The 12,225-nt window shown below is 33.4% G+C and overlaps 1 protein-coding gene and 1 long non-coding RNA gene across 2 annotated transcripts; one reads left to right on the top strand and one right to left on the bottom strand.

The window, feature by feature from the left end:
- The first annotated feature begins 3,543 nt into the window (after positions 1-3,543).
- LOC108976578 lies at positions 3,544-4,073 on the top strand. Its single transcript, XR_001993964.1, has 2 exons — positions 3,544-3,583; positions 3,684-4,073. It is a non-coding gene; the product is annotated as an uncharacterized LOC108976578 (long non-coding RNA).
- A 2,741-nt stretch (positions 4,074-6,814) lies between these two features.
- LOC108976577 (peptidyl-prolyl cis-trans isomerase FKBP8) lies at positions 6,815-11,700 on the bottom strand. The gene is made up of 9 exons (XM_018945782.1): positions 11,600-11,700; positions 11,051-11,444; positions 10,855-10,998; positions 10,558-10,640; positions 10,300-10,441; positions 10,074-10,241; positions 9,926-10,015; positions 9,727-9,867; positions 6,815-7,026 (listed from the first exon to the last, which is right to left on the bottom strand). The coding sequence occupies exons 2-9, from the start codon at positions 11,429-11,431 to the stop codon at positions 6,949-6,951; spliced, it is 1,227 nt and encodes a 408-aa protein (XP_018801327.1). The 5' UTR covers positions 11,432-11,444; positions 11,600-11,700; the 3' UTR covers positions 6,815-6,948.
- Positions 11,701-12,225: the final 525 nt, after the last annotated feature.

The raw sequence follows: 12,225 nt of genomic DNA on the forward strand, positions 1-12,225 counted from the left end.
TAATTTCTCCATATTTTGTAAAAAAATTAAAATTTTTACCAGATTTCGGAAAAAATGGTTCATTTGATACGAAATAATCACGCATATGTGACAATGGTTCATATAATTCAATATAAGCAAGCATATGTCACTCAGAGAATGCTTTTTTACATTCTCTGTGTGACTTTGTATATTTTGTATATTTTTCTACAAAGCTATAAGCCACGCACGTGCTCAATTCTTTACCCAGATTCTATCGGCTCTGTTAGCCGCCAAATCGAACATCATACAGAATTCAATTTGCACCTTCTCTATACTTTACGTTATCTGCATAAGCTTCTTGTCGAAACACGTGGATTGTTTTGTATGGCAGCAGCTACAGCAGCGATTGTTCCTCCGTTCGAACTGAAGGGTTTCGATGGTAAGATCTTCTGTTGACTGTCCCATGCTCGGCAAAATTGTTTACAAGTCTCATTATGGTTTATCTGCTCGGAGGATTGCCGCCAAACGTGGGCATATACTCTCTTTGAACCGAAACAATGGACTCCAGTGCGTGATAGCGGCGGACAATCCAAATTCTTGTTTCAGTGTCCCAGTTATCCATTTTTGTTAAATGTAGACRTCAATCTGCAAAATAAAAAAAAAAAATTAGCCAGATTCATTAAATAGAAAAAGTTTATTTAATTTTTTTTTTTGTAGCGGCTTTCATCAGACACCCTGTATATCTGCGACCTGATGGGCTGCGAGAAGTATTTTTTACACTATTTCTGACACATATTGCGAGATGTGGTGGTAATTTGGCACAAATCTCATCAATTTGGGGATGAATATTTTTTTGATTAATTAAATAATCGCTTTGTGCTTTTAGCTCTAATATCTCCTGTTACTTTTCTTTAATTGATTTCATTAATAATGAAATTTGATTCACCGCATTGTCAAGTTGTTCTTGAGAATTTTGATGACAAAAGGATCCATCGCAGAAATATGATTCGGCTGGGGTCCCCTCATATCGAACCCCAAAAGGAATCACTTCTGCCTTACTTTTTTCTGTTTCCCTAAAATAATCAAAATCCTCCTCCTGAGCAACAAAATCCTCAAGCCCTAACGAATTACTCCGTCGTTTTCGTACGTCTGTTCGACTAAGCTACCTATTCCAGACACTAAATTATTTTTTGTAATTACATCCATTGTGGTTGCGTACAAATTACTATCGGGGACTGCTCCTTTACTTAACCTTAATTTGTTCCTCATCTGGAACGAGAAATGGCGCTGACAGGCTAATAGCTCCTTTTTGGAGTGTCTGTTACCCCCAAAAGATCCATCCATTTTCCTCGCCTATGAAAATTTTCATAAATTTAACGAAAGAATATGCAAGCAAAATGGTTCGAATAAAACAAGGAAATCCTGGTTAGTTTTTTTTAAATAAATTTTAAAATGGTGCAAAAAAAAAATTAAAACGCATGAAAAGTATTAAATGAATGCATGAAGTGAACCAACCTTTAGAGGCATCATTTAAATTTTTAGTAAACTATTTATAAGTTTATATTCATACAAAAAAGTTATCTTTTAAAAACTATCATATTATCTATGACTAATTTTTAAGGTTTAACAAAATGAATTACCTTAAGTAATTAATACTATTTATGGTATTGATAATTTATATGTAACACGTAGTCATATTTTGTATAACTACGCTCTTATAAGTTAATATAATATTTACTTAATGAATTATATTTGTAATTAAACACTTTCGTAACAAAATTTTTGTAAGCCCTTTGTTCTTTTATACTATGTTTGGACCGACAACGAAAACATGTTTTCGTGGCAAAAACTGGTTTTCGCACGAAAACTTGTGTTTTCGTCTATGTAAAATCTGTCAAACGAAAACACAGTTTTCGCTGAAAACTACTTGAAAACTTACATTCCACTCATTATAATCGGTGCCTGCTCTAGTTTAATMGATGTTTTTGGAAGACATGTTTTGCCGGCCCTAAATTGACACTTGATATTTGTTTACATTCCACATACAAATACAGCTGTCGCTTGATATTCTCATTTGAGGGGGATTCTCTTGCTCTTGCAAAACCTTGCACCGTGCAGAAATTGCAGAGTTTTCCCTTTGGTGCAACGGCATAACAACAAACACACGCAGAAAATTAATTGCAATGGCTGTAAAATATGTCAGACCAAAACCCATGTTTATTGCCTGCCATCATATATCACTAGATTCTGCAATGGGTGCTCTCTTGGCTTTGCATATTTCGGTAAAGGATTTTGCATTTTGTGTCATCGTGCAATCTTGCAAGAGTAAGAGAATACCGCTTTTAATAGTTGTCAGTAAAAACTCACCGAAAACACACATTGTCGGTCCGAACGACTTAGATTCCACAACATATAAATGTGTTTTCAAAATGTTTTCAATGTCGGTCCGAACATAGTATAACTTCGTTATTTTTCAATATTTTTGTAAAAAAAAATTAAAATATAGCTAAAAATACACCTTATTATGTCCAAAGAACTTCGAAATATTCGAATGAGTACTTTCTTAAAAAAATCACCAAATTCGCCTAATTTTCTATGGGTAACACTGGTATAGCCCCTTAAATATTTGATGAATGTACATATATATGCATACTTTAGAAATTAACATTTTAAAGGAAAATGCTTTTAATTATTTTTTCTGCTACTTTTATTTCTGCCATTACCTTATTTAGGAGATGAAATTCCTTCGGATGAATTCATCTTCATACACCAAAACCAGATCGATAAATGCAACTTAGGGAAGCCGCCTGAACAATTTGTTGCATTTATTAATAATTTAGAAATAAAATTTGTTGAGGAATTTGACAGAAATTGTATATATGTAAATAGGAGTAGGAGAAATTCTTTTTACTAAATTAAAAGATATTAGTCCCTCCTTGTGTTATGAAGACTGTAACCCAAAGGTAGTTATTGCTCTATTTATTAGAATTAGAATTTATTTTGTGGCAAAATTTTTAAACAAAGATTTATTTCTCCCAATTTTAATAATACAATTTTTTAGTGGTTGCAATGAGCTAAATATTTAATACTAATATAAGGTTTTTTAAGCAGATTCGCATTAAGAGGCTCTAAGGTTAGAACGATAAAGATTAGAAAGTTATTAATTATAAATTAGAATTTGGGGCATAAATATTGGCTTATGTACATACGCTTATTTTTATAATTTTAAGTATTATACTTTATTATTATGCTGTGATATGGAGTGATATTGGTTTTTGTTAATTTTTTATACAATATGAATTTTTATCGTTTTGTTTTTAAAATTTTTTTATGTAAATAAATTTTTAATGGGTGATATAGGCCTACTGGGGAACCGAGCACCCAAAAATAACTTCGGTAACGCGCCCTTTTGCATACCTCATAGGTGGTGTGGAAAATGCGAATTGGGTGTTTTATTTAAAATGCCCAAAAAATAGCTTTTCTCTGATCTGGCTACAATGAAAAATGTCATAAAAAACGCTAATTTTGAAGCGCTCTCACACTGGAATAAGTTAAACATCCCTTTATTCCTGCCTCAAATTTGATGGGGAATGTTTATTATCATTCGAAAGAACATTCTTTGGTAAGAATTTTTTGAAGATTATCTTTTTTAAATATTGGCCGCGCCTATGCGATGGTACTTCTATTGAGTCCAATTTTTGCTGACCATTATTGATTTACAGACTATATTGGAGAAAAAGACAGATCGAACGCATGGACCGAGGAACTAGAGGCAATAAGGCTAAACAACTCCTTCTAACATACTCAACCATTTTTTATAAAGATGATTCCAAACCAGGAGGAACCAAAATTGTGGCAAATTTCATTAAGATCTGATGCAAGGTGATGCAAGACCAATTAAACACTTCTGCTACCCTTGAAAGACTTATGAATCAGGTATTAAATGGATTGCACCGGAAGACATGTTTGGTATACTTCATCAATTTCATCGTGTTGGATAAAAGCTTCAAGAACGGGAAGAGGATTTCCACCGGATAGCTAACGCTGATGTAGAGCTGAGTCCGAAGAAGTGTTCCTTTTTCAAAAAATAAATAAACTACTTAGGACACAAAGTGACAACAACTAATGAATTATAAAGTAAAAGATTGGCCAACTCCTGGATTTTGGCTGAAGACAGATCCTGCACCATTAAAATGGCTTCAATAATTAATACGATGAATTGAGAGGCTCCAATGTTACGACTTCTCAATAAAACATCGCACGAGTCGTAGTCATGTCATATATATCTCGCTGCCCATGTAATTTGGAATGCAGGTATTGCTCGAAAGGTGAAGCCAAAAAAGAAATTATAAATGTCCCTTTAATGACTATAAGATCAGTCTGGGATCCCAAGGAACTGAAAAATTTCAGCAAAAAGACTCAGATTTGAAATGTGCCGTTAAAGCGAATTTCCAAGGGTGTAGCTGGTCCCAACAGTAAATTAGGAAACGGGTATATTTTAGTAGCCATGAACGGTATTTAACATTAATTGGGTAACAAGATATGGCGTTCTAATAGAATCATATTTTGATCAAGAGCCGAATTTTGAACTTCTTCACTCCAGGGCTACTACTCCTGAATGTCAATGTATAATTACAGGTGCGCTACTACGTGGTGAAAGCTATTCGGACTTGCCGACTTTAAGAGCACCTGCAGCCTTGTAACCTCTCCACCGGTGTGAGTTTGCTACTGCAAAGATCTTGTCTAATCCAAAGACACATGATGACCGAGTTGAAACTCGATTCAATTGCCATTCCTCCTCGGCTGTTAGTGAATATGGTCACGAGAAAGGTCGGAAAGATTACCGTTTACTTTTAGGCACATGACATCGATTCCATTTCCCGACATGATCATCATGGGTTAGACAAGACCTTGAAAGTACTTCAAAGCTTACTTACGTCGGTGCAGAGGTTGCAAGACTTCAGGTGACCTATCCATTTTGTCCGCATGTTGTTTTGTCATTTGCCGAATTTCCAAAATTAAAATTAACGAAGAAACGTTTGTCCACAGAATTAAAGTCGAGAGGTTTCTCGATCGAGATAATTATGGGCAGATGGTCTGATGCGAGAGTTAGCTATTATCAGACCAACGCTGACAATTATGGTAACGTAAGAATGTAAAATCGGCTATCTATTTCGCTAGCTCCATCCCCCATCCCCCTACGATTATTTGACAGGTAGGAATGCCAAAGATCGTGATGCGCATTAAAGTCGCCTAGTATCAAACCTTTTTCACCACGAAGTAGCACATCTATATTTGGGTGATATCCTGTTGGTCAGCATGTAACTGGGGGGAATGTATATCAGGCATGTTCCAGAAATCGATGTCTTTGTTTTCCATTTTTTTGTCCACTTCGCGTATTCTCACTAATTTTAACAAATATTTTAAACAATTCTTCTGAAAGGTTGGTAGCAGGGATAATGGGATGCCCAACTTATTCCAGTGTGAGAGCGCCTCAAAATAAGCGTTTTTTATAACATTTTCCATTATGGCCAGATCGCGCCATATAAGAATTTTTGGACATTTTAAATTAAAATACCCAACATTTATTACGATTGCAAATTATTATATATTGGACTTTTAATATATGGCTAAACTACTTAATTCCTTTTTATGATTTTATGGTATATTAAAACAACTGACTTTCGATATTTCAATACTTAATAAGGTGAATTAAGCCTATTAGTTTTAAATTAATAAATGTTTTTAATCATTTGTAATAGAAAATTAATTCTATTATGCATCAAATTACAAAACGTTTCATAATATATGTATACTTAAATTTCGCATTTTCTTTGATTTTCATTATTTTAAATTTTTATTAGCGATCTTGAACGGCGGCAATAAATTCCTCCATTCACATATATTTTTGGTATAATTTAAATCTGGCCGTTCCAGTCATTCCAATTGCAAAACGTCAAAACCTACTCAATCCAGTCAACTGTCAAAGTTCGGTAGGTTTTGACGTTTAGCAATTGGTCTTCTAGTGAGAGAGGAGTTGGGGATCTCATTATCTCTGGTTGGTAGCATGCTCAGAGAGTTCAATAATAGCTGCAACTAATCTCACGTTATGAATCTGATGTGCTGAACACAATGCTCGCGACAGACTGCAAACGACATCTGTCAAATATTAAAATACACACGTTCTTATGGACAGAGTTGTTTTGACAGCTGCACGACTACACGACTGCAGGCCGACAGTTGTCTTTCTCCCTAACTTCAATATTTTCTTACATTTCCCAACGGCAGTAGCGTTGACGGTAGAATTGAAGGTAGAGATGAGAAAAATGTGTAAAATTATTCAAAGCTCTAACAAACCTGACGTTATTTTACAAATAAAAGCATAAAATAACTGTGTTATATCATTTGTAATAACAATTGACAATTTAAAACAAATAAATTTACCTATTTACTTTGAACAAAATATTAAAATTTCATTGAAGTGCAAAGTATTAGTATGGCCACAACGAAATTGTGTACATGCAAAATGGAGAGCTGAGTAGTCTTGTGTATAAGCCGACTATTGTTATGTCGCTGCCTTCTTACGAATGTTCATGTAGTAGGATTCACAACGCCATTTTCAGTTCACTGTCGTGCTGCTACAGTCTGTCGCGAGTATTGTGTTCAGCACATGACGTTCAATCTTTGTTTTTGATCTCTCTGTTTTCTGTAAGTAAAACCATATATTCTGGAATGATATTTATTTCATCTCCAATCTTCCTTTATATTAAAATATATTTACCAATAAAAATAGAAAACACTTAAATCCCACACTATAAATCACTAAAAAATTTACAAAATAAACAAATAATAATTAAACAGAAATTTGATCCGATTCTAATTTTCTTGTTGTTAAATGCTTTATAATTTTTTTTAATTTTTGATTATTAAATAAACTTATTTTGAAGTTCCTCGCACAGTAGGCTTTTATCCATTAATCCAATAAATCTAATATTTGTATCTATATATAGCAACGCCAGCTACACCAATTAAAATTGATCCCATTAAATATCCTATAAGTTTAAGCTGAAAAGATAAAAGCAAATATATATACAAAATATAATACAACATAAGTGTTCCAATTACAAAAATATGAGTCATATTTTCCACACATTTATAGGGTAAGTGCTAAATAAAATGAGAAATCGAGCAGAGAATTTATGGAATCATCTTAGTGTGAAATTTTCGAAAAATCGATTAGACTATAATAAACATTCTCTCACATTTTGAAATCGAAATTCAAATTATTACGGTCGCTACAGCGTGTCTTGTAGAAAGGGAAAAACGTTGAGAACGCTACAACTCCAACCTTTAAATACGTGTTTCTCAGAATGGTGTTTTTCAAAACGGTTTTAACTCTCAAAGGAAGAATCCAATTAAAATTTGGAGGGACATTTTTAACGTCAGTCTCTATCACGCTATAGCTTTTTTTTTATTTTGAAATCTTTCAATTTTTTTTTACGAAAAACTCTTAAAAAAAAAGAGCCAAATTCGATTATTTTTGTTAAAAACGTCGCCATTTTGTCAAATTAAAAAAAAAAAGCTTACATAGCGCGATAGCAACCGCTTTAAAAGCTTTTTGAAATTTTTGTTTAGATCAAAATTGCGGCCGCAATCGTGGACCTCGTACATGACCTTTTTATTACGTTTCATTTCAACAATTTATTTAACTATTATACACCCAATAAATAAATATAAAAATTCATTTTTCATTCGTCATTAATTTATTTATATATAAAAGAAAAACCGGACCGATTAGTTAACTTTAACTTTAATTAAAACGCGAAAGTCGGTGATTTTTCGGAGGGTCATACTGAGATGATCCCTTAAACATAAGAAATACTGTACGTATATCACAATAAGATAAGTAACAATTAAGGAAGGGCTAAGTTCGGGTGTCATCGAACATTTTATACTCTCGCATGATAAAGTGATAATCGAGATTTCAGGCGTGGTTGTGAACCGATTTCACCCATATTTGGTACATGTCATCAGGGTATTAAGAAAATATTATATACCGAATTTCATTGAAATCGGTCGAGTACTTCCTGAGATATGGTTTTTGGTCCATAAGTGGGCGACGCCACGCCCATTTTCAATTTAAAAAAGCCTGGATGCAGCTTCCTTCTGACATTTCTTCCGTAAAATTCAGTGTTTCTGACGTTTTTTGTTAGTCGGTTAACGCACTTTTAGTGATTTTCAACATAACCTTTGTATGGGTTACAGTCTATACAGTTTCTGTCTCTTATACACATCTAGATGTGTATAAGAGACAGGCGTGGCAGTGGGATGATTTTGCCCATCTACGAACTTAACCTTCTTGTGGAGCCAGGAAATACGTGTATCAAGTTTCCTCATGCTATCTCAATTTTTACTCAAGTTACAGCTTGCACGGACGGACGGACAGACAGACATCCGGAAAAATTCGAGCGTACAGTTTCTTTACATATAGGCTGTTCACGGTAAGGTGGTTATCCGGCTGTGGTTATTAGATTAAAAATAACCTCGATGATCCGTGAACATCCCATATTGTATGGTTATATGCTTATTTTTACACAAACAGCTGTTAATTTTTTACATTTTAAGTTCAATGAAATTTCTATTTATAAAATGCCTAAACAAAGTTTAAAAAGCAACATAATTGAATTTAAAATAAGTTCTGCTGGAAATGGAATTTATTGAAGGTATGTGCTTATCAAATAATCCGAATTTTAAGGGCTCAAAAGATTCTTTGTATAAAATTTGCAGACATCTTGCACCCTGAATAGTGTCCAATGCAATTGTAAACCAAAAAAAGCTGTTAATAGCAGAATTTCCAATTAAAAAATATAAATGGAAATGCCATTCACTTAGTTTTATTTATTTTTTGTACTGCCATTTAGTAAAACTCCAACGACTTTCTAACACTGGAAATAAGCAAACACCGACATAATCTGTAAACAAGGGTTTGGGTTGGTCAAAGTTGGTTATTTTGTCATACCGCATTTTGTTATTGTTTACTTAATCACATAACCACATAATCCGATAACCACCTTATCGTGAACGGCCTAATAGTGTTAATGTGACAATAAAACGAAGAATCGCTCGTAGTAATGAAAATTTTTCCGTTCCAAGACGTTGTCAAGGATTGGGACTGTCTCAAAGTACAACTTAGCGGATTTTGAAAAAGGATTGTATTCACTCGAGAACAGAAGCCATTGATACAACGTAAACTTTACAGATTTTGCCTAGCATAAACTTTAAAACGAAGTTTTAAATAAAGTTTTTCGAAATGAAGCCGTTGACAATGTTACCAACTTTTTGTGACCGTATTGGAAGAAGTTTCTCTTGAAAACACCTGGTTCCAATATGTCGGTGTACGTGCCACATAGCACGTGCAACAACCGAATTGTTGCGAGAAAGTTTTGGAGATACGATTATTTCTAGAAATTGTGACATTAAACAGCCACGAAGAAGTTGTGATTTAACACCATTAACCTACTTCTTGTGGGGGTTATTTGAAGTAATTGGTCTTTAGCAATAAACCGGACTCTCTTCAATCTTTGAACGTGATATTCATGCCCTATACCCGTTGTACTTTTAATTGGCATTTCCAAGTTGTAGTCGTTCCTATTGCTGCTAAGATGGGCAAATATTTTTCAATAACATTGTTTGTCACTTTGTTGTCTACTTGGTATCAAAATGATTAGCAAACAATCGGTTTGAAAAATAATACCAATTACATACCTTTGAGCTTTCAATGTTTTGTTGCTTCTGCGGCTGTTTATGCTTCTGTTCAAGTTTTTTTGCTTGTCCCAGCATTTTTTGATACATTTCTTTTTCGTTGTGCTCTTCTCTGCGTGCTTTGATTATCAACTTTGCTAAGTCCTGTGTAATATAATTAGTTCAATTCTTTTACAACAATACTAAAAACAATAGCACAAACCTGCTGAATTGCTTTACTATCTGGTTCCAATGTCGCAGCTTTTTGTAATAAATTAATAGCTCCTTTCGTATCCCCTTTTCCTTCAAGAATCTATTCAATGAGTTGCATTTAAATTTAAAATGAAAAATGAAGATCGTTTTATACCTACTCGTCCTTTGCGATACAAAGCCTTAGAATTGCTTGGCTGGCAACGTAGTACGTTTTCTACTGACTTCAAAGCAGCATCAAACGCTGAAATTTTAATTTGAGCCATTGCCAGATTATTGTACACAATCAATCTATCCTCGAGTAATGTTTGCAAATCGCTATTAGAAAACTTATACACAGAAAGTTAAATATATATATATATATATATAAAGTACAAATGTACTCACTTCCAAATCTTCCTTATCAAACATAGAATCAGGGTCACCATCGCGATCATCCAAGAATTCTAACGCACGCCTATACAACTGAATGGCCGTATTGTATTCATTACGGTTATACCAGAAGTTTGCCCGTTCCTTTTTACGTGTTCTATATGTATGTATATCATACATTAATAAATGTACATATATATATATATATATATATTTCTTAAATAAATATCTTATAATCATATCTAAGACAACATGGTGTTAATGTTTACTAACCCGTATTTCCGGCGTATCTCAAAACACTTTAAATCCGAAAAATCCTCACTTTTACAATCTTGTAAATGCACTTCATATATTAGCTGTAAAAATTCAAGAATAGGCTTTTGGTTATTTGTACTAAAATATAAAATAATATTTTAAATTAGGTTGACAGAATTTAAACATTCTACCGGAAAGAACTTGGTGATTTCTAATTTACTAGCTTTCCCAAAACCTTTTATTTACTTATACACGACAATATGTATAGGGGAGTTTCAAGATGTTGGGTTGTATATGGTATATATTTTTTCTTACTGTTGAATCTGCGGGCACGTTTGCATTTTCATTTTCATCATTTTTTAAACCAAGGCTACCGTAAGCAAATCTGGCATCGATAGTAACTTCAGCAATTTCGCCAACGTTCATTAAAGGAATAACCATGTCAAGACCTTGCACAACCTAATCATTAAAATTTTATTATAAAATACATAAGCAACACAAATTCAAAAACCTCGTAATCTCCAACATGAATTTGATAATTTTCCTTTTTCTCAACAACGATTCCATTAGGTATTCGACCCTTAAATGTAACCGTTACTAGATCTCCCCTTGCTGGGCGAGTACTTAATTGAGACTGTTTTATAATACGTTTAACTAACTGGCCATTGCCTAAAACATCACACGGCTCTTCATCTCCAATAGAAGCACCGATTTCACTCCCTTCATGCTTAATATTTTCCTGATGATATTGTTCATTTTTCGCCCCAACTTCAAACGTATCTTTTTCTTCTCCTTTGACATCCAATTCCTTTACTTGTGCTGATTTAGTTTCTAATTCGTTTATATTGGAAAGGTCTTCAAATGAACTACTACTGGATTTTTCAGTGTCCATTGTATTTAATGTACTTTAAAGAAGGTAGAAAACGACAAATTAATTATTTTCATGCAGATCTAAGGATTTATTGTCAAGAGCTATAGTAACACGTATTTTAAATATTTTATCAATTATCATAAATTATATTTTAGTCTGTAATATATTCTATAACAACTGCGGACTTACCAAGGAAATGTATTAATAAACCAATTTAATTTCTAAAAAAAGGTAATTCTTCCTTCGTCAGCACGCAAAATTCGGCACACAGCTGGTCAGCAATATGTCAATTTTAGGATAGTAAATATATATCGTTAGCGAGGAGTTCGATAAAATTTAAGGGTAACTTCCAAACAAACAACTACATTACACGCGTAAGCGTGCCGTACGTTTGGTTGCACTTATAACTTTTTAAAATAAGCTATGACTTCGGCTTCTGCTTTGAAAAAAGCGAGGTCGCAGTCGAAGCAGCAAAAAATATATTTACAAAAATAAAATAGCAGCAAAAGTCGCCCTTAATTTTTTAGGTAAAATTGAGAATAGCATCCCCGGATTTCGGGAACAAAATGGGTATCACTGGAAAGGTGACGTTCTGCAGATCACGAAAAAAAATATATATATAATTGCCGCTGACTTACAGTTCTAAAGATATTTGCATTTAAAGTTGAAAAATTGACAACTTTTGCATTGATAATTGGTCTATTGTGACTTACTTTTCCACTTACATTATGGCCCTTTCACTTACTAAGACTTCACTATAACGTTTCTGTATATTAATTTTTTTAATATTTGTTGAAAATAAAGCTTTATTCTAA

The sequence above is a fragment of the Bactrocera latifrons genome, unplaced genomic scaffold, assembly GCF_001853355.1.
Source record: "Bactrocera latifrons isolate USDA-ARS-PBARC rearing strain unplaced genomic scaffold, ASM185335v1 scaffold_784, whole genome shotgun sequence".
Taxonomy (NCBI): Eukaryota; Metazoa; Arthropoda; class Insecta; order Diptera; family Tephritidae; genus Bactrocera; species Bactrocera latifrons.

Excerpts from the sequence above, each read along its gene's own strand:
- LOC108976577 (XM_018945782.1), bottom strand. The coding sequence starts at position 11,431 with ATGGACACTGAAAAATCCAGTAGTAGTTCATTTGAAGACCTTTCCAAT. Across the intron at positions 10,999-11,050 it reads TTCATGTTGGAGATTACGAG|GTTGTGCAAGGTCTTGACAT; the intron begins GTTTTTGAATTT and ends TTTAATGATTAG. Across the intron at positions 9,868-9,925 it reads ATAGTAAAGCAATTCAGCAG|GACTTAGCAAAGTTGATAAT; the intron begins GTTTGTGCTATT and ends TATATTACACAG.